At 37.4% G+C, this 22288-nt stretch overlaps 3 protein-coding genes and 1 long non-coding RNA gene across 4 annotated transcripts; 3 read left to right on the plus strand and 1 right to left on the minus strand.

The window, feature by feature from the left end:
• LOC18787525 (serine/threonine-protein kinase-like protein At3g51990) lies at window positions 772–2829 on the minus strand. The gene has a single exon (XM_020558170.1). It carries the CDS (start codon window positions 2577–2579, stop codon window positions 1077–1079), a length of 1503 nt encoding a protein of 500 aa, XP_020413759.1. The 5' UTR covers window positions 2580–2829; the 3' UTR covers window positions 772–1076.
• Window positions 9290–11292, plus strand: LOC18784556 (acyl-CoA--sterol O-acyltransferase 1). The gene has a single exon (XM_020556443.1). The coding sequence runs from the start codon at window positions 9916–9918 to the stop codon at window positions 11230–11232; it is 1317 nt and encodes a 438-aa protein (XP_020412032.1). The 5' UTR covers window positions 9290–9915; the 3' UTR covers window positions 11233–11292.
• On the plus strand, window positions 18649–19657 carry LOC109947594. Its single transcript, XR_002270371.1, has 2 exons — window positions 18649–19007; window positions 19339–19657. It is a non-coding gene; the product is annotated as an uncharacterized LOC109947594 (long non-coding RNA).
• Window positions 20577–22164, plus strand: LOC18785866 (acyl-CoA--sterol O-acyltransferase 1). The gene has a single exon (XM_007220078.2). The coding sequence runs from the start codon at window positions 20824–20826 to the stop codon at window positions 21910–21912; it is 1089 nt and encodes a 362-aa protein (XP_007220140.1). The 5' UTR covers window positions 20577–20823; the 3' UTR covers window positions 21913–22164.

The raw sequence follows: 22288 nt of genomic DNA on the forward strand, positions 1-22288 counted from the left end.
ATTGGTTGTTAAAGATGTCCATTATATATGACAAGCTTTCAACTTTATATATTTGTTGAATTTTTTATTCGCCCATCATGGCTTATGTTACAAGAATATGTACATTTCATCTAAGCCAACCTCTATTTTTGTCCCTTTTTCTTAATACTTTATTTTAGAGAGTACTTGTATTAAATACTTTCTGTTAAAAACACAGAAAATTTTGGGTTAAAAAGCCAACCTCTATTTCCTGAGGAAGGATTTGCTAAGTATTCTTCATTTCATTACAGAACCAAGAAGCAGACTCCATGCAAATATACAGATGATCATATCTTCCAAAATCTACAATCAACCACAAGACGCTATTTGGCAGAAGCCTCTCAAATACGCTGCTGCAGCTTTTTGCTTGTCGAACAGTAGACTCTCCGAAACATCTTGACATATGAGAATGTAGGGACATTTCTCAGAAGTACATAAAACAGATTGCAAGTTCTTCTGTGCAGCATAAACAAGAAAGTACAAACTTTGACGCCCTATGCAACCGGCTACAAGAAATCTTCGAACTCATTATGCTAAAATCTTGTCCTAGTTTATTATCCTTCATTCTATTTCAAAAATACTGTTTATTTGGCAAATTCTTATGATCTCTGAAATTGTGGTGATAGAACTTATGTGTTGTGTTCCACTTGAAATTTCTGGTGTAAAAAATGCAGAAATGCAAGGAAAAGAAGAAGTATTACTGTATGTGTTTAAGGTGGCAAATATGAACTTTGAAGTATAAAATCAATTCAGTATCCAACTGGTGGGAATGCAATCATCATTAAGTACTTTGTAAGAGGCATTTGTATCATAGATCATCATTAAACAACTTAAAAAGATGAAAAACAAAAACGATCAACAACTTCAAATTGGAACATCAGTAATGTGCCCTTTACTGTCATGTAATTAACAGCTCATGAACAAATTAATGAATACACAAGAGGTCAGGCAATAAAACCCAGAATAAATGAGATACCAACAAATCTACATCAATGTAAAATTTGCAAGCAAGAAAGCTTACATGGCCTCCAATCCATTCTATTCACTTCAAATAATATTTATGCAGCCAGCAGTATACCACCAGCTGGATGGGAACTACCACTCACATGAGGCATTGCATCATCTCTCCTTGAACATATAAATGATCTTTTCGCAAATGAAGGATTTCGGATCAAATCAGGGACTTCTTTCCCATGACCAGGAGTTGATTGAGCACTCCTTCTACCAATGTATCTTTCACTACTAAATCTAGAAACCCGATTCCCTGATTTTAAATTGGGCTCATCTCCATCTGCATTACCCCGAAATTCAGACTCTCCATCAGTACCTGCCATAAGCTCCATCAGGTTGCTACTAAACCCCAAATCAGAGTAAACTCTGCGGGAATTCCTCAGGGCTTGCCTAGTCAATTTAGCATCCAAGGCTTCCAAATTCTCTTCACCAACACCCTCTAGCTTTGAACGGAAATGGGCATTCCTTGATTCAACTGGTTGTCCCATTGTCTCTACCATTGTACATGGATTATTAAAACCATTCCATGAATGCAGGGGGACCAACTTACTCAACCCAGTAAGCCAAACCACCACCTCTTTCATCGACGGCCTACGCTCCCTACAAGACCTCACACACTTGGCTGCAATGACAGCCAACTGCTTCCTCACAATAGGGTCTTTAGGAGGTTCAATTCTTGGATCATAAACAGTTATCAGCTTCCCTCTCTTTATAAGTGGAATCGCCCAATCAACAATACAAGGTGGAGAATACGCAACATCAATGGCTTTCCTACCACTTAGAATCTCCAACAACAAAATCCCAAAGCTAAAAACATCAGTTTTAGTACTCAAATTGTCAGGGGTCACATAGCAAGGGTCCAAGTACCCAATAGTCCCCGCCGGCGGGGTTGACCGGAGTCTATAGTCATCAAAATGGCAGTACCTTAGAGCCAGCCCAAAATCACCCAGCCGGGCATTGTAACTACGATCAATTAAAACATTAGCAGACTTAATATCTCTATGAATTACAGGCGGGTTTGATGAATGCAAAGTGTCAATGGCCTTAGCAGTTTGCAAAGCTAATCTAATTCTACGACCCCAATTGGGAGGCCTAGCACTAGAATGCAAAACATCATAGAGCGTACCGTTGCTCATGAACTCCACCACCAAAAGCCTGTCCTTTGAATCATTTGAAAATCCCAAAAGATTGACCAACCTTGGGCTCTGAATCTTGGACAAGATCTCGATCTCGTTGTCGACCTCGTTGGTGGTCTCTGGCGCAGAACATGAGGTGGGTCGGAGAGTTTGGCTGTGAGCTCTGGAGGGTCTCTTAACAGCAACAAGACGGCCACGGAGTACAGCTTTGTAGACATAGCCATGGCTGCCTTTGCCTAAAAGCTTTTGGTCGGAGAAGCCATTGGTGGCAGCCTCAATATCACTGTAGTCAAAGTGTTGGATCTTGATGGGTTTTTCTGGGTTGGTGGTGGTGGTGGTGGTGGTTTTGGATGACGAGGTTTGGGAATTGGAGACGGAGATGGCTGATTCAGCTTTGCAAGAAAGGTACCCCATATAATCTAATCAAGGCTTCAACTTTGCTTTTGGGTTTTGGAGTTTTGGAGTTCTGGATTGAAAGAGAGTTTGTTGTGGTGGTTTTTGATAATATATATATGATGTGATCAAAAAAACGAAGTGCTATCAAAATTGGTTGAAGTTGGGTTTTCTTGGTGTCGTCTTCTACAACCGTTTGTGCGGTGTCTCTACCGTATATAAGGGATATGCCTAGAGAGAGAGAGAGAGAGAGAGAGAGAGAGAGAGATAGAGAGGAGTTTCTTTTCTGGGTTATTTGTTTTGGGAGCCCACCATTGTAAATTGTAATTGGAATCCAAGAAGATACGTACACATCACATTATGAACACACCAATATATACACCGACTATGTATTTTTATATAAGTTATAAAGGTCAACTTATACTCTTATTGACTATTCCCATCTTATTCTATTTCAATTAAATTGACTATCAGAACAATAATTAACGATTGGGATATGGAGAAAATCTTAACCTTAGGAATATAATAGAGTGAGAGGGATTCGACCAAAAAAAAAAAGGAATACAGTGAGAGGGGAAAATGGTGTCCATACAAGTCACTCATTGGCTTGTAAAAAAATGACGATTTAACTTAAAATAGTTGGACGAAAAGTCGGACCAATGATGTAATAATTTGTAACTTTAAAATTATTTTTGCTCATTCTTAAATACAATGACCAAAGGCAAATTGTTATAGACCTTAAACAAAAGGATTACAAAGTTAAATGTTTTGGTCAATTCCATTAGAGTGTAGTTAAACGAAGTTTAAAATTAATTGAGTATACAAATTAATATTTAAATCAAAATATAAAATTAACTAAATATATCTTATTTAACTACCAAAAATACTCTTAATATACCATAATATACTCTGAAGCATTGGTGGCCCCCTCTCTAAGCATCCTTACAGGGAAAGCTCAACCGAATTGATGCACAATCAACTGGGAGCGATGCAGGCTTGCCACCAACTCATCTAATTTCTGATTCACACCAAGGTTTCGTTGCCACCCGAATAAATAGTCCGCGAGGTCCAGGGCCATCCACTCATGACTCATGCTTATCTATTTTGGAAGCTGAAGAAACTTGTCATGCATTTCCTTTTCAAAAGTTCTCCTCGTCGGGAAAAGATGTTCTGGGACTTGGTGGAAGTTGTAGTGGAGGTTTCAGCCAGAATGCTGCTTCCAAAGTATTCAAGTTCCCCAATGCAGCCAAGGTTTGCTGAATTCTATACATACATTTCATTATGTTATTGCAATTGAGTGGTATGTTGCTTAAATCTGGATTCATATTTCAAAATCAATTGGCTTCATCAAATTCCGAATAGATATGTTTTTTACCTTTTGAAAAATGTAGATATTTTTCACTTACGTTTGATTATGGTTGAATATGGTGAGTAGGGTGTACTTATTAAAATTACATTTGTTTCACAATTCAACATATCCTTTTTTATCATTTTATATTAGGATAAATAATAATAATTAAAATAATTAAAAAAACATTTAGAAATTAAAAACATTTATAAAACAAACAGCCCACTGCAGCCCCACCCCACCTGTTACTACTCACCCGTTCATCCTCCACCCACCCGCCGCTTTAAGATACGGCAGAGTCATGGCTTATTTTTTGATAAGTCCATAAATTTACACATTTATGTACTCTTTATACTTAGTTTTTGTAGGAGAATTTGATTTAAAAAGAACTTATTACTTTATTTTCTCAATTTTCAGCTTTCCAGATCAAGTAATTTATTTTCAACGAAAATATGACTTTTTGGTGGAGTTTTAGTACAAGACCAGTTGGAGATGAAAGCTTAGACCTTGAAGATGATTGTGGAATTTTTCTAGAATTTTCGGAGCAGCCAATGAGAGTAGTTTTTGAAGTTAAGTCAGCATAAGGTGCAGTCTCGTCAAAACTGTGCTGCTGGGGAAGAATGACTATTTGAAGACTTTTCTAATTTTTCATCAAGGCGTGTGATATATGGATGGAAAGATAAGACAAAAATCTACAATTTACATATTTTTGCCGAATTTTCTTGGAGGAGGAACAACCCCAAACGTGCATGCAAAGTAACTGACGTGTTATCCCAGTCCAAGTAGGAAGAGGAGTCAATTTCTTACCCACTTTGGATTAATGTTTTAATTAGGTTTTTATTTATTCTTGGGCTGCTGTAAAAGCCCAGCTAGGGTAGGAATAGACGTGGGGTATTTTATTTAAGCATGAGAAACAACTTCCTTGGGGGGACATGAAAAGACTAGGAGAAATTGGAGACACCGGAAGAGTACCGTTATTGGCTAAGTTTTATTGTTTCTTCCTTATGTTTTTGCTTATGTCGAATTCTATGATTATGTGTAACTAATTTTATTTTGCTAGGGCATGATGTAGCCCTACTATGATAATCTAGTTTTCTTATTTTACCTATCTATTGATTGCCGTTTGATGTTGGATTCTTAATTACTGTGCTTAATAACTTGGTTGATTATCTTGATGCTTGATCACCATCTAGAATTTTAATTGAGTTAATCGGATGCAATTAGAGTAAATACCATACTTAATTTGAGGCTTGCTTCTTGTGATTAGGATTTGTAATTCGTCTAGGGTAAATACCATATTCCTAGGGTTTACATGCTTATTCGAGGTTTTCACTGATCTTAATGAGTTTCTATGTGTTGATATTTGACCTAAATACCATAGGCGAATTGCGTGTATGAATATACGAGTTAGCCTAAATACCATAGGTAATTCATGAAAAAGGAAAACTAAGCGGCGACATCAAATGGTTAGTAAATAGGTCGGTGAATAAGAAGCTAGATTAGATTACTAGTGGTGAATTCATTGTCCTAGTGCTTTTATCAATTTGAATTTCTCATCTTGTGTTTCGTGACTTTCTACTTATTTTGTTTTTTAATTTCATTGTTAATTAAATCATTCTTTCAAAAACCCTTTTCATGTTTACGTGAGTATGCTACGTGTTTAATTTCTTGTCTATATAATTAGAGTAGTTAAACTATTTTGTGAAGTAAATTAGGTTAGACTAATTGGTAGTTGAAATCAATCCTCGTGGGAATGACCTCGTATTTGCCATACTATATTACGATTGACCTTATGCACTTGCGAGTATAATTTGTGTTTAGACTAATCTTTATAATCTCCATTTTCAGGTTGTCTAAAATTTACAACATTTTTTAGGATGCAATTGGTGCGGAGCTTATGATAAATTCCTATGTGGTGGCCGCACAGTCGCTTCTCGATCTCGGGTTTGTCTTGCTTCATTGCCATTGAACTTGCATTTGATTGTGAGATGGGATTGTTGGGTAGCTGTAACCCTAGGAGGATGAGAAAGAAGAAGAAGATGGAATTTAGGGATTTTTTGGGTGTGAATCGCGGCTAGGAGAAGACAAGGTTCATATATGATGATTGAAGAAGAAGAAGAAGAAGGGATTGTTGGGTAACTGTAACCCTAAGAGGAGGAGAAAGAAGAAGAAGAAGAAATTTAGGATTTTTTTTGGGTGTGAATCGGGGCTAGGAGAAGACGAGGTTCATATCTGATGAGAGAGAGAGAGAGAGAGAGAGAGAGAGAGAGAGAGAGAGAGAGAGAGGAGTTGAGAAAAGGCCTGGACCCCTCTAGTCCCAACGTGGCTCCTCCATTGACCAGCTGGCTAGTGTACTATCCAATATACATAGAACATATGAAATTTTTTTACTACACAATTATATACTACATGATGTAGCATATCCACATAAACTGCCACGTCAATAAATGTGATGAAACGTATGTAATATATTATTATTAAATCATATAATATATCTATATATATAAACACAGAATGTCTTAAAAGTGAAACATTCAAAAACTCTAAAAGTGACCTTAAAATAATTAAAATGCTAAAGTACAATGATTTAATACATTAAGCGTAAATAGGTAATGAACAACATATTTAAGTATTAGAAAAGAAAAATCACAGAGAAATTACCGAAAGCAGTTCTTATCAATTTCTTCCACGTTCTCTCTTTAGCAGTTGACAAGTACATATTTTCTTCACTAAACCAATTTTCGAAATTTGAGAAAACGATTTTTTCATTATCTCTTTTTGTCTTACCCTTATATCTTATATATTTTTTTGGGTATGATTCATCCATTTTCTTTTTATTTTATGCATAGGGATGGCAGAAATCCTCTATGTCGGGTCCCCGACCCTAACGGAGGAAGATTTCAAGGCAAAACGGATATCGGGTACGGGAATCCTCGAACTTGAAAAATTCCCGACAGGTATGGGGCAGGGATGGTATTGACATCCCCATCTCGAACCCGACTCGAATATATATATGTTTATATTTAAATAAATAATTATAATATTTATGTTTAACCTTAAGTTAACCTCCCTCTCCTAATTCTTCTTAATCTTCTCTGGTCTCCAGCCGCACCTCTCTCTCTCTCTCTCTCTCTCTCTCTCTCTCTCTCTCTCTCTCTCTCTCTCTCTCTCTTTCTACTCATAATTCTTCCTAATCTTCTCTGTATCTCTAGTCTCAAGTCTTGATTACATGTCCACCGTAATCTTTTTTCTCTATATAATATATATGTGCTTGGCAAATGACTTCTTTATGTGCAAAGAGAATATTGATTAAGCTGAAAGTCTCAAATTCATATAGAGGCCTTGAGTGGAGATTTGTTCTCAGGAGAATCTTGTCCACCTGCTTTGTATTAATTTGATTTTATGCCAAAAAAGAAAAAGAAAAAAGAAGAGGGATTCTGGGCGGGTATGAGGAATAGTCCATGCTTTGTATTAATTTGATTTTATGCCAAAAAAAGAAGAAGAAGGGGGATTCTGGCGGGTATGAGGGATAGTCCCCCGATGGGGACGGGGATGATATTGTCATACCCGGCTCCTACCCGACCCGTTACCATTCCTATTTATGTAGATCCTGAAATATTTCATGAACGTTGCCTCAAAAGAGGTTTTGCCAATTTGGTCATCAAATGGGTTTTTGCCGCTCTTGATCCTTATAGGTAATGGGTTTCTCAGTTTTCATGCTTGGATTTTATTTCAAAGACAAGGACGGGATCATGAATTTTTCAACGGGTGAATTAGCTAAAATTATTAGTTTAAAAATTTAATAATAATTTTTTTGGTACTTACCATTTCTATAGTCTTTCTAGAAATAAAGTATACAATAAATCATATAAACCATAATTCTATTGACTAATTTTCAATAAATTTTTTTATACGTGATATTGTTCAAGTGCAAGGCTACATGGTAATATCCAATAAGCTTTAGCATAAAACAAATACATATGTTAGTACGGTATAGCTCAGTGGATTGAGCTCTTCCACCTCCACTCATGTAGGTAGAGGTTTGAAACCCCTAGGCACCCAATAAATATTTGTGTAAAACCCCCTCCCCCAATCGCTTGTACCAAAAAAATATATTAAATGCAACCAAAAACTCATATTATGAAAATAAAAATATGTTCAAGAACATAATTGAAAGTGTACATATTTGAATGTATATTTTTCATAAAAAATTAGACTTTTTTGGACTTTAATAGCTTAATATATAATTGGTTATATTTAAAACATGTCAAATATATATGTTTGTTTTGTTTTAAAAAAAAAAAAAATCCCCAAAAACCTCCCTAGGCTACAACCCATTGTAGTTAGGGGTGGGCATTCAAACTGGCAAACCGGAAACTCAAGCTGAACAACACTGGAAAAAACTGAGAAAAAATTGAGTTGACTAAAAAATCAACAATTGGCCAAAAAACCGAGCCGAACTAGTTTGGAATGGTTCCGATTCTGATTCCGATTCCATGCCTCTAAAAACTGGAGCGGCTTGAATATAAGTTATTTTAAATTTTTATATGTACATTAAGCCTTATTTTACCTCAACCTTCCACTTCGAGCTTGAAGCCCAAAGAATTGGGCCTAAACCTATCAATTATACCTCAAGCCCAACACCTTGTATTTTAATTTATTTTAGGAGCCTACCCATTTTAATTAATATTTAATATTTAATTCTTTTAGGAGCCTATCCATTCTTCTTCTTTAGTTTTTTTTGGGTATCTTTTAAGGTTCAGATTTGGTTTTCTCTTGTATGAATTCGTCAATTTGCTCCATTATTTTTTGTAAAAATATCAGTTAGGCTAAAGAACCGGTCCAAATCATGAAAAACAATAACCGAATTGGACTTATATCGGTCCAAGTTGGTCTGGTTTTCTTTGGCATTTTAGTTAAAACCCGAACTGGACCGGACCAGATGAATAGTATCCAATTTTGGTTTTGCTTGAGAACTGGGCCGAACTGGACTGTGCCCAGGCCTAATTGTAGCCATAAACCTAGTTCCGCCCATGTTGAAAGAGTTGCGCTTATGTAGTCTTATTTTTATATTGGTAATTTTTTGATACCACTAAAAGTGATTTCAAAGATCATCTCTACAAAAAAAAATCACTTAAAGATGACTCTATTTGTATATTGAGATAGGCTTTACCCATGTCTTCTTGGTATCTGAGTGAAATTCATTGTCTGAGTATTTTAGGAGTTTCGATCAAAACTTGAATATGTTGCAACATTACCGGTCCAAATTCATTTGATACTCAGGTAATTATTTACCACATCCATTTCCGACATTAGATATTGGTAATTATCAATTGAGTACATATTCTCGTGATATGCTTCAATAATATCATGACTCTCAAAGATTGAAAGAACTTTTCAGAAGAAAACAAGAAAATAGAGTTCTTGATACGCATGATCTTATGTATGTACATGTATACTTTGTGTAATACCTAGGGTTTTATTTCAATGGAGAGGAGTTTTCTTTGAAGTCTAAACCCTTACACACTAATTAAAAAAATAGAAAAAATAAAAAAATAAAACCATGGCCATCGCCTTGATCGCTATGGTTGAGGTCAATGACCATAGCTGGCTGACTCTTCTGCATTATGCCACCTATTGCTGATCAGTGATCTCTAATTATGATGGGTGGAGGCCATAATCGTTGACTTGTAGTGGAGCTAGAAACTTTTGCACATGGCGTGCTAAAGCTTATAAAGTGTTTCTTCGTATTTTATCGAACGCCTTATTCACATGGGATACTGCATATTCATTTCATATTAATGGAAGAAAATAAAAAAAGGGTTCAATATAGACCTCCTTCGCCCTCATTGGGGCAGAGTTGCTGTCATATTAATAATATTAGCGGAAGATCTTGAGATTTTTTTCTATTTAATCTTTCGCAAAACCTATATTTGTTAAGTCAAAACACCCTCGTTACGAATTTTTCATCAAGAACACAAGATCAGAAAGAAAAAAAAAAAAGAGCAAATGGAGGGCGAGATGAGCAACTTCTTCAAGGTATGGCTCTCAGTCTATCTTTGTCTATGTTACTGCTATGCCACTGCAAAGTTAGTTCCCAAAGGTTGCACAAGACTCCTTTGCTTGCTTCCAATTGTGTGTCTCTTTCTCTACCTTCCTCTCTTTCTCTCTTCCATACATCTTGTGGGCGTTACATCGTTTTTCATTTCTTGGCTTGCCAACTTCAAGCTCTTCCTCTTGGCTTTTGGTAAAGGACCTTTGTCTTCCGACCCATCAATCTCTCTTGGTCGGTTTGTTGCTGTTGCTTGCCTTCCCATCAAGATCCAACAAAGCAACCCACCCCAAAATTCATTAGACAAACATAAAAACACCCAAAATGATTCAATCCCATCTCTACCAAATCAAAACAACCAATTCAAAGAAAACTCCTCTCCAGCAAAATCACACCAAAATACCCAAAATGAAAATAGCCAACAACAACACAAAGAAAACCCACCTGCAAATCACCAAAATGGTCCCCAAAAATCACATATTGATGGCCAATTCAAACAAAACCCACATCCATCTCCACCAAAATCACATAAAAATGGCCAAAACAAAGAAAACCCAATTCCCCAAAAACCAAAACAAGGCCATAGAGTCCCTCTAAATAATGTAACAAAGGGTCTGCTGTTTGGAATTTTGTTGCGTGCCTATGATTACAGTGACCAAATCCATCCAAAGGCCCTGTTGCTTCTCTATTCTTTGCACATATACTTGCTCCTCGAACTCATCCTAGCCGTCGCTGCAACCCTGGCTCGAGCCCTCCTAGCCATCGAGCTGGAGCCACAGTTCAACGAGCCCTACCTCTCCACCTCACTCCAAGACTTCTGGGGCAGACGATGGAACCTCATGGTCACCAGCATCCTACGGCCCACCGTTTATGAGCCCACCCTCGACATCTCCCGACGCGTCGTTGATCGCAAGTGGGCACCGCTGCCCGCAGTGCTCGCAACGTTTGTGGTATCAGCTTTTATGCACGAAATCGTGTTTTATCACATGGGGAGGATGCGGCCCACGTGGGGGGTCACGTGCTTTTTTCTACTGCATGGGATTTGTTTGACGGTTGAGATTGCTTTGAAGAAGGCGTGGTCGGCCGGCAGGTGGCGGTTGCCGAGGTTGGTCGCTGGATTGTTGACCGTTGGATTCGTGATGGGAACCTGCTTTTGGCTGTTTCTTCCGCAGTTCTTTCGGTTTGGGGCTCATGTCAAAGCGTTTGAGGAGTATGCTGCAGTAGGTAAACTTTTCAGGGATCTCATTAGCCCATTTGTCTCTCGGGTCAGGTAGGCTTAGCAGGTTAACGGGACCCGACTGAAATAGATGACAGTTTGACACTTGCCATTCTTACACACATATTTGTTGTAAAATGATTTTAGATACAGTTTTTCTTTTCTCATTTCGAATTTATATATATATATATAATTTTTTTTTTCGTCAAAGTTAGAAAGAGGAGAGGGAAAATTCACACACACGAGTACCATGAGAATTTGAATTTATGACCACTTAAGAGAACATTAAAAGTCTGAACCAATCCAACTAACACCCATTAAATATAAAACAGACGAATTGGGATAGCCGAAGCCCGAAATTTGGGTCAAGTCAAACTTGTTGAGCTCTTTGAATATACAAATTGTAGAAAACAATGTTCATTTGCCTTGGAAAGCAATATTTGGAATAATGTATTAGCATATATAGTTATGCAAGTCTGAGTCATAATATTAGTTCACCAAGTGATAAACATAAGGAATTATCAGCACTTTCAGACCCCAAAAAAAAAAAAAAAAAAGGAATTATCAGCACTTTTAAGGAATGATCTTTGATTTAAGATAAGAATATCTCCCTAAATCAAGGAATCAATCTCCAGCAAATCTCTTTGATTAATTTCTATAATTTTTTTGGGTAAGAATAATCCTAATTAAATAAGGATTATTGCTCAAACCTTAGCCAAAAAAGGAATCTATAAATACATGGCTATACAACACATATGAGGTAATTTTAAACTCACACTCGAAACCCTAGCCGAATCCCTCTCTCTCTCTCTCTCTCACACACACACACACACACACTCACGACACTCTCGGCTCTCTCTCCCTCACGGCTTCGGCCACCCTCACATACTGTTCTAGTCACCTAATTCTCTCGTACCATAGAGAAAACTCCAACCTTTTTGTTAAGGAGATAAAAATTATAAGTTATGACCCTAATGTCATTAGTTGATCAAGGATAACAAAATTATACGTTCTCATTTAATTTAATTTTTTTTTTATACGTCCAGTTTGTTTTTACTTTAACATCAACATAGTTCAACGATCAATTTTAATTTCATTTACTATCTTTAGTATTCATCCAACTTGGCAAGGCCCAAAATATTTTAAAATAATGAAGACAACAATGGTAAGCCAAGAGAAAATTGAATATAACAAATTAAACAAAACCATCATAAGATCATAAAAATAAGTTTTTGGGCTAACGACAAAAGACACCTTGTAGGTTTAGGGTAGTTGTCAATATGGACCCCAGGGTATCAATTTTATCAATTTACACCCTTACGTTTGAAACATCGTCTAATTTCATCTTTACATTAAATTGACTGTGTGGTCAATCGTTAAATGCTGACGTGTCTACTGTGGGACCCAACTATTAACCAACCAGTTCTTAAAAAAAATTATATAAAATGATAAAATAGCATAAATTTTTAAAAAATCAACTTAAAAAATCCCAGCCCAACAAACCCAGCGCCCCTTGTTCACCCCCTCCATTGCCATTCTCCTCTTCGAAATGAAACCCTTTTCGACATAAGCAAACTCCAAGGTGTGAGTTACTTTGTAACACTGTAACTTCTTCTTCATCGATTTCAATACCTCTCTCTCTGCCCCCAAATGGCTAGCTTTCTTCACAAACTCAACAAAAACACACCATCCCTACGAACAGTAACATCACTCAAAACCCATCTTTTTCCCAAGCCCACACCTTCTGTCATTTCCCATCACAGCCATCTCGGCCATCCCATACCCGAGTGCTTAGAAAACCCAGTTCCCAATTTGGGTCCTTCAAGCTTTCACATAATTGAAACTTCCAACATGCCGTTATATTATTGGATATGTGAGGCCCACATGTGTTCCATGTCATTAGTTTAATAAATTTTTGGATAGAACCTAACGACAAGGACTATTAGTGACCACACATATTACCCTTGAGGACCACAAATATTAAAGTCTGAGCCAGGATATTAGTTCAACACATGACAAACACAAACCAGAATCTCTAAACCAAGAGAATTTATTGGGTGTATTATACAACACACGACATATTGATGCGGTGAATTCGATTCATGTAAATTTTGACAGTTTATGTATTAAAAATATTACACATGCTACAATTTAAATGAATTATATTTACAAATTATCATATCATCTTGTGTATCAAATACACTGTTAGTGAGATCCTAGCTTAATTAGGATATTTATTTCCTAGTTTATTATGATTATATTTCTTTCCTTTTTGTACAGATATTATGTAATTAGGTTTTTATCTTGTTTCCTAGTTTGACCCTACTAGGGTTACATCTTTGTACTATAAATACATTCTTTTGGAGAATGAAATACAACTTGAAAAATATTCTACCCATATTGTTTGACTTGGTATCAGAGCCAGGTTTTCTGGTGATCTGTGTGTTGTGCCCACTCGTGTTTTATCCCCACATTTTTTTCTCTACCTATGCCGTGTGTGCCCTCCTGGGTTTGTGTGTTGTGTTGTAGTGTTCGTGCCTTTACTGTGTTCATGTCATTCTTGTCTTCATACATCTGCCATATTTGTGCTTTTGCTATGTTCCGCTGTGTACTCTACTGTCTTCGTGCCTGTCTTCGTACATCTGTTGTATTTGTGCCTCTGCTGTGTTCCGTTGTATACTCTGCCGTGATCTGTTGAATTTCTGCTGCAATCATGAGTGATAACTCCATTGTTGGTGCTGTTTCTGCTGCCTCTATAAATTTGTGTGTTTCTGATTCTATTCCAGGTATTGGCTCCAATACTTGGATAATTGACACTGGTACTTTAGATCATATGACTTATGATGCTAAATTTTTTGATGAGTTGTCTAATAACACCCGTGACTCATACATAACTAGTGCTAATGGCTTGCCCTCTCCAATTACTGGTAATGGCACAATCTCTCTCACTCCTACTCTGTCCTTGTCTAGTGCGTTTCTAGTTTCCAATATCCATTGTAACTTGTTATCTATTGGTCGATTACTTGATATACTTAATGCTTCAGCTACTTTCTATCATACGCATTGCTCTTTTGAGGATCTCAAGACTCACAAGATGGATTGGGCATGGTAAACGGATATGGGGGGTTATATTATTTGACACTGCCTTCTGCACCAGTTCGTGATCGTGTCTTTAATACTGTTCAAAGTTGCAGTGTCAAAGACAAACAACAAATTTGGTTTTGGCATCGTCGCTTGGGACACCTATCATTTGGCTACCTTAAGCGTGTGTTTCCATCTTTATTCCGCTCTTGTGATGAGTCCAGTTTTAAGTATGAGACATGTATTTTGGCCAAGAGTCATCGCACTGTGTTTCCTTTGAGTGACAGTAAAGCTGCAAAGCCTTTTGATTTAGTGCATTCTGATGTATGGGATCCAGCTCGCGTTACTTCGAACGAATTTCATTGGTTCGTCACATTTATTGATGATTGTACCCGACTCACTTGGGTTTTCTTGCTAAAAAATAATCATGATATTGCTTTTATCCTTCCAGAGTTCTGTACTATAGTGTCTACTTAATTTCATGCTCAGGTCAAAGTATTCCGAACTGATAATAGAGACGAATATGTGAATAACACTTTGGCATTTTTCTTCCGTGCTCAAGGTATTATTCACCAAACAACAACCTCATTTACTCCTCAGTAGAATGGTGTGTCTGAATGCAAGAATCGTCAGTTAATTGAAGTTGCTCGCTCTCTTATGTTGTTAATGTATGTTCTCCATCATCTTTGGGGGCATGCTATTTTATCTGTTGCCTATTTGATTAATCGTACTCCTAGCCGGGTTCTTGATTTCAAGACTCCACATGATGTGCTGGTGACCATGTTTCCCTTGTCTCAGTCTCCAACTTGCCCCCTAAAGTTTTTGGGTGTGTTGCCTATGTTCATGTCTACTCTTATCAATGGAGTAAACTTGATCTTTGTGCTCTGCGATGTGTATTTATTGGTTACTCGTCTACTCAGAAAGGTTATAAGTGCTATCATCCACCTACCCAGAAGGTGCATGTTACTTTGGACGTGACTTTCCATGAAGAAGTGCCCTATTATGTATTTCCCTCATCTCCAATTCAGGGGGAGATGGGTAGTGAATTGGAGAGTCTTGGATTGGAGAATGATGTGTTTGAAGATGCTGCTCTTGGGAAGGAAACGACCTATTGCACTAAAGCAAGTGACCGGTCACCCAGATCTGAAGATGAAACTTGTGGTCCCTGTGAAGAAACGACTGATTGCCCTTTCAAATTTGATCAGTCGCCCATATATGGAGATGAAACAGGTGCTCTCGGTGTCGAAACGACCGGTCACACTGAAGCAAGTGACCAATCGCCTGTATCTAAAAATAATGACATTGATTCTTGTATGGATGAGTTCGATGTAATACCCCCATCTGCCCTGCCAGTGCCCCAATCTACTCATGATAGTGAATCAAGTGAGGTAATTTCTAATGATCTATATGTGTCAACTTATCAGTTACCCCCACGAACCACTTGTTGAAAACCTAAAGTACAATATTCTCCTGATATACATGCCAAGTCTAAATATCCCGTTAGCCATTATGTGTCTACTCATCGTTTCTCTAAGTCATATGCATTATATTTGTGTCAATTATCTAGTGTATGTGTGCCAACTAAGCTGCAGGATCCTTTATCTAACCCCAAATGGATGGATGCCATGAATGTTGAAATGGATGCCTTGAACAAGAATAAAACATGAGATTTAGTTCTTTTGCCATGAGGGAAGAAAGCTGTTGGATGCAGATGAATGTTTACTTTGAAGCATAAAACTGATGGTTCCATAAACCATTACAAGGCTAGACTGGTAGCAAAGGGTTATACTCAGACCTATGGAGTGGATTATTTGGAGACCTTTGCTCCAGTGGCAAAGCTCAATACTATGCGTGTACTATTGCCTCTGGCTGCTAACCGCGACTGGCCTTTATTACAATTCGATGTCAAAAATGTATTTCTACATGGTGACCTCAATGAGGAGATTTACATGGATCTCCCTCCTGGTATTCCTGTAACCTCTAAGGAGGGTGTTGTGTGTAAGTTGCAGAAGTCTTTATATGGATTGAAGCCGTGTCCAATAGCGTGGTTTTGGAGATTTGTAGCATCTATGAAGAAATTTGGGTATGTGCAGAGTAACTCAGACCATACTTTGTTTCTAAAGCGTCATAAAGGTAAATTGACAGCTTTAATTATTTATGTTGATGATATGATTGTGACTGGAGATGATCAGGCAGAAATGAAAAATCTTCAGAAGTATCTGGCTTTCGAATTTGAGATGAAGTCATTGAGTGATTTGAAGTACTTTCTTGGGATTGAAGTTGTCAGATCTAAACATGGTATCTTTCTGTCTGAAAGAAAATATATTTTGGATTTACTTGCAGAGACTGGAATGTTAGATTGTAAACCAATTGATACCCCTAGTGAACAGAATCTTAAGTTGGGGGTTGTATCCTGATTAAGTCTTTACAGATAAAGAGCGTTATCAACGACTTGTGGGGAAATTGATTTATTTATCTCATACATGTCCTGATATTATAGATGCAGTGAATGTAGTGAGTCAGTTTATGCATTCTTCTAATGAAGATCATATGCGTGCTATGATGCGCATCTTGAGGTATCTGAAAGTAACTCCTGGAGAGGGGTTAATGTTTTGCAAGTATAGTCATACATATGTGGAAAGGGTATACGGATGTTGATTGGGCTGGTTCAGTCACTGATAGACGTTTTATGTCTAGGTATTTCACATTTGTTGGTGGTAATCTTGTTATTTGGAGGAGTAAAAAGCAAAAAGTGGTGTCTAGGTCTAGTGCTGAGGCCGAGTACCGTGGGATGACTCAAGGTGTGTGCGAGTTACTATGGTTGAGAAGATTGTTGAGAGATCTTAGGTTTGGACCCTAGAAACCCATGGATTTGTGTTGTGATAATAAAGCTGCAATTGCAGTTGCACATAACATTGTGCAACATGATCGTACAAAGCATGTGGAGGTTGATCGACATTTTGTTAAAAAGAAGTTAGATGCTGAAATTATTTCTTTTCCGTTTATATCATCAGAGTATCAATTGGCAGATGTTCTTACGAAAGTTGTGTCTACTGCGGTCTTTCTAAACTCGCTTGACAAGTTGGGCATGCGTGACATCTTTGCTCCAACTTGAGGGGGAGTGTTAGCGAGATCCTAGCTTAATTAGGATATTTATTTCCTAGTTTATTAGGATTATATTTCTTTTCTTTTTGTACAGATATTGTGTAATTAGGTTTTTATCTTGTTTCCTAGTTTGATCCTACTAGGGTTACATCATTGTACTATAAATACATTCTTTTGGAGAATGAAATACAACCTGAAAAATATTCTACCTATATTATTTGACTTACACGAAATTGAAAGGTACACTATATTGGCACGACCCTGCCAATTTTTTTATAAATAAAAATTGTTACAATGGTGTGAAATATTTGATTAATCACCATAAGTCCTATCACATAACATTTGATTAATCACCGCACATGGAAGTCCATTTGAAGTTTTATAAACCAATTATCTTACACTCCTTGAAAAAGGAGCTAGGTATTATGTTGCTGATGCCTTCACTACCAAAAGTTATGAGTTTAATCATTGTCTCCATGTTTTTCAAAAAATTTCAGCCTTTATTAGTACCATCTTAGATATTGATGGTTGAGTTGTTGCTAGTAGGGCTGTTTTCGGTTCGGTAACTGCATCGAAACTATGGAACCGACAACCGTTCGAGAGGCTGTGGTATGGTGAAAACGGGAACCACCAATGCACCGCCGTCAGCTGGTTACCGGCTATTTCGGTTGCTGTCGTTCTATTCGGTGACGGTCAATTGCCGGTTAAGAACAAACAAATGAGAGAGAGAGAGAGAGAGAGAGGAGTTTGTGGCCACAGAAAAGAGAAGGAATGAGGAAGAAGAAGAAGAAGAAGAAGAAGAAGAAGAAGAAGAATAAGAAGAGAGAGAGAGCCGTGTTTGTGGCCGTCTCTCATCTCTCTGGTAGTGGCAGAGAAGCTGGTGCGGCAGCTACACGAGGAAGAAGAAGCTGGGAATTTTTTTTTTTTTTAAAAAGACCTGGACCAAAACGATGTCGTTTTGGCCAGGTCATTTAAAAAATTTTCCTTGCCTAAAACGACGTCGTTTTGCCCTGGGTGTTTAAAAAAAAAGGTTTTTAACTGTAGAGGTTCCTGAACTTTACCTCGAGCTGCAATTGGGTCACCGAACTTTTTTTTTGAGACAGTTAGGTCATCTAACTCTCTCATCCATTTCAATTGAGTCCTTCCGTCAATTTGAGGGCTAAAAGCATCCATCTCAATTAAAATATTTTAAAATTTAAAAATTAATAAAAAAAGAAAAAAAGTACAAAAATAAATAAATAAACTTAAAAATAAAAAATAGAAATCCAAATCCAAATCCCTCTCTCTCTCTCTCTCTCTCTCTCTCTCTCTCTCTCAAGTTTCCCTCTCTGTCTCTCCCTCTCTATTGCAACCCATTCCCCCTCCTCCTTATCCCACCCCACCCCCTTAAAACCCATATCCCAACCCAACTTGCAACCCACCCTCCCCATCTTCCGCAACCCCACCCCTCCAAGATGCAACGTGTTCAATTTTTTTCTTTTTTAATTTTTGAATTTGCAGAGAGAGAGAGAGAGAGAGAGAGAGAGAGAGAGAGAGAGATAGGATTTGGATGGGATTTGCCGATCGATATGGGACACTGGATCCACAAAGGAGATGGTGACTCTGGTCTCGGACGGCGTCTCCAATTACGCCATGAAGCTTCTCGAGGTTATTATTCTTATTTTGTTTCTTTATTTTTGGTACTTGCGCAAATTGAGCTGTGGAGAATCCATTTCTATCTAATTAAGGAAAGTGAATGAGCTTAAGCTTAGTTGAGTTTATGGACTTTCCTTTTTTTCAGAGCGGCAAGTTAGCTAATTGAGTATCAATTAGGTTTTTGGCATTAACTGAATTTTGAAGTGACTTTAGGAAAAATAAAGGATAAAACTTTCTGCTTTACCTAAAATAAAATTTTCATTCTTGTAAAGTTCCAGCTGCGGCAAATACCCTTAAATCAGATTGATTGTAAGCGTGATTGTTTTAGTGAATATTTGTGCAGGTTGATGGATGGATAGTGGAGAAGATTAGTTTAGTTGGTCGATGATGGATGAAGAACTCGGAATGACGCTTTTATCCCCTTATTTTGACGGAAAAATTGACAGAGTTGGACGATAAGACCTAAGTGGAACTATTTGTCGAGTTAACGGATGTAATTGCCTAAAAAAAAAAAAGTTCGGGGAACTAATTGCAACTCGAAGCAAAGTTTAAGGACGTCTACAATTTAAAACCCAAAAAAAAAAAAAGAAAAAAAAGCCCAGCTTTCTTCCTCATGTAGACGCCGCACTAGCTTTTCTGTCTCATCTCTCATCTCTTTGTCTCCTCCTCTGTCTCATTTCTCTGTCTCTCTCTCAGTCGATTGCAATTGCCAACGACTTTGGTATCCTGCAACTACATCTGCAATCGTAGCATTTCGACTCAGTCGTTGACCAAAAAAGTCAACAGTTTGCCAATCGAAAATATCGGTTGAAAACCGGCGATTCCCGGTATTTGCAATCCAACTGCACATCCCTAGTTGCTAGGCCTAGCTTAGTATCTATTTAGTTTTTATTATTTTGGGGCATTAGGCCCACATTGTACCCAAAAAAAATAAAAGAGCTAGGTGGGTATGGTTGGTTGGAGCAGCCGATGGAGGAATAGAAGAAGGTGATATTTTTTGTTCTTCTATATATATAAAGCAAAAGGCAGAGAATGATGAAACATTCAAAATACAAAAAAATGCCTTTGGTGCAAACATTAAAAATTGAAATTATTAATTAAATGAAGATAATATAATAAATTCACACTTTTCATATTTAAAAAAATTTAAATTATAAGAATAATCAGATAAAGAATCCTATTTTTATGGAACACAACTACCCATTATCTTTTTTAATTCTAAAATAAATTTAAATTTTTTTAAAAAAAGCCTCTTACAGGCGTAGAAGCTCTTGCGGAGAAGCTAGTTTTTTCTATTTTAATTGTTTAAAAGATATAAAATATTTTTTAATAATAATTTTTTTCATTTTTTAAAATACCTTTGAAATTGGAAAGACTAAAATACCCTTAAAAATTGATGAAAAATTGGATGGTGTTAAAGTCAGATAAAAAATAATGAAATTTAAAATATTAAAGTGATATTTTTCTTTAAGATGACAAATTAAAATTGAGGTATAAGCTACAAAAATACCCCATAATTATATAACATGCGCATATTGCACAGTAAGGGCACCACGAGGCAATCAATGTGTATTTTTTTTTTAAAGATGTTCTGACTTTAATTTAATATAAGAATTATATAATTTAGTTTTCCTCCATGTTCATATCTACAATCTGAAGATATTCTTCATGAACAGTTGTCCCTTTTGCTCTCCTCAATATTCTCTCGCCGGCCTTCTTCACAAGTCTCTAATTTCTCCTAATGATCCTTTACAATTGCTATTTGTTCTAAATTTTTCGAGCTTAAAGCAAAGATTAACAACAAAGTTGAAACAAAGTGACGGAGAAAATGGAGGGTGAGTTTGGAAGCTTCATTAAGGTATGGACTTCAGTATTTGTATGTATATTCTACTGCTATTCAATTGGTAAAATAGTCCCAAAAGGTACAACCAGACTTGTCTCTGCTCTCCCAGTTGTGTGCCTCTTCTTCTACCTTCCTCTCAACCTCTCCTCCATTCATCTTGGAGGCGGCACAAGCTTTTTCATTTCATGGCTTGGAAGCTTCAAGCTTCTACTTTTTGCCTTTGGCAAAGGCCCTTTAGCTTCCGACCCATCAATCTCCATTGGACGTTTCTTGGCCATTGCTTGCCTTCCAATTGAGATCCAAGAAAACCCATCTCCTTCAAAATCCCATCTAAATGGCCAAAACCGAAAAAGCCCACCTCAAAATCCCCAAATTGAAACCAACCCATCTCCCAAAAACACCATACATATTGTAATTAAGGGCTTTCTTTTGGCCATTCTAATTGGTGTCCTTAATTACAGTCAGCAAATCCACCCAAAGCTCATCTTAGTCCTTCACTGCTTGTACATATACCTTCTTCTAGAAACCCAACTCATCATTGTAGCAGCCCTCGCTTGGGGCCTTCTGGGTTTAGACCTCAAACCGCATTTCAACGAGCCTTACCTCTCCACCTCTCTGCAAAACTTCTGGGGCAGAAGATGGAACCTCGTGGTCACCAGTATCCTACGCCAGTCCGTATACGAACCCACCCTCAATTTCTCCACGTGCGTCATTGGCCGCAGGTGGGCCTCACTACCCGCTGTCTTTGCAAGCTTCCTTGTCTCTGGGCTTATGCACGAGCTCATATACTACTACATGGGACGTGTGAGGCCCACGTGGGAGGTCACGTGGTTCTTCGTTTTGCACGGGTTTTGTTTGATGGTGGAGATCGTTTTGAAGAAGGCATTGAGGGGCGGGTGTCGGTTGCCGAGGCTGATCTCTGTGGTTTTGACCGTTGGATTTGTGGTAGCTACTTGCTTCCGGCTATTTTTTCCCCAGTTTCTTCGATGTAAGGCTGATGTCAGAATGCTTCAAGAGTACCGAGCTTTTGTCTTGTTCTTGAAGAATGTCGTTGGTTTATTTTCATACAAGTGATATTAGAGAAAGGATAGAATCGAACCTAACACCTAAGATGCAAAGCTCTTTACCCTTTGCATGGTGATCGGTTTATTTAGTATTACATATTATTCCGTTCTATCTTTTTTAACTTTTTGTGTGGTTGGAAAATGTTATTTTTAAAAGAAAGGGATCTTTCACTATGTTAAAAGTCGTTAGTGGTCACGAAGGAGCTCAATCCACTAGGAACGAATGAAAATCATGATGTCTAGTTGAAAATCAAAAGTGCTAACATGAATATTATTATTGCAAGAAATACATGTATTATGGAAAAACTTAAACATATTTTAATTTATGCTTTTGTTGAAATCAAACATGACAACAATAACGAATATTATTTTCTTATTACAAGACT

This window comes from Prunus persica, chromosome G2 (assembly GCF_000346465.2).
Source record: "Prunus persica cultivar Lovell chromosome G2, Prunus_persica_NCBIv2, whole genome shotgun sequence".
NCBI classification, from domain to species: domain Eukaryota; kingdom Viridiplantae; phylum Streptophyta; class Magnoliopsida; order Rosales; family Rosaceae; genus Prunus; species Prunus persica.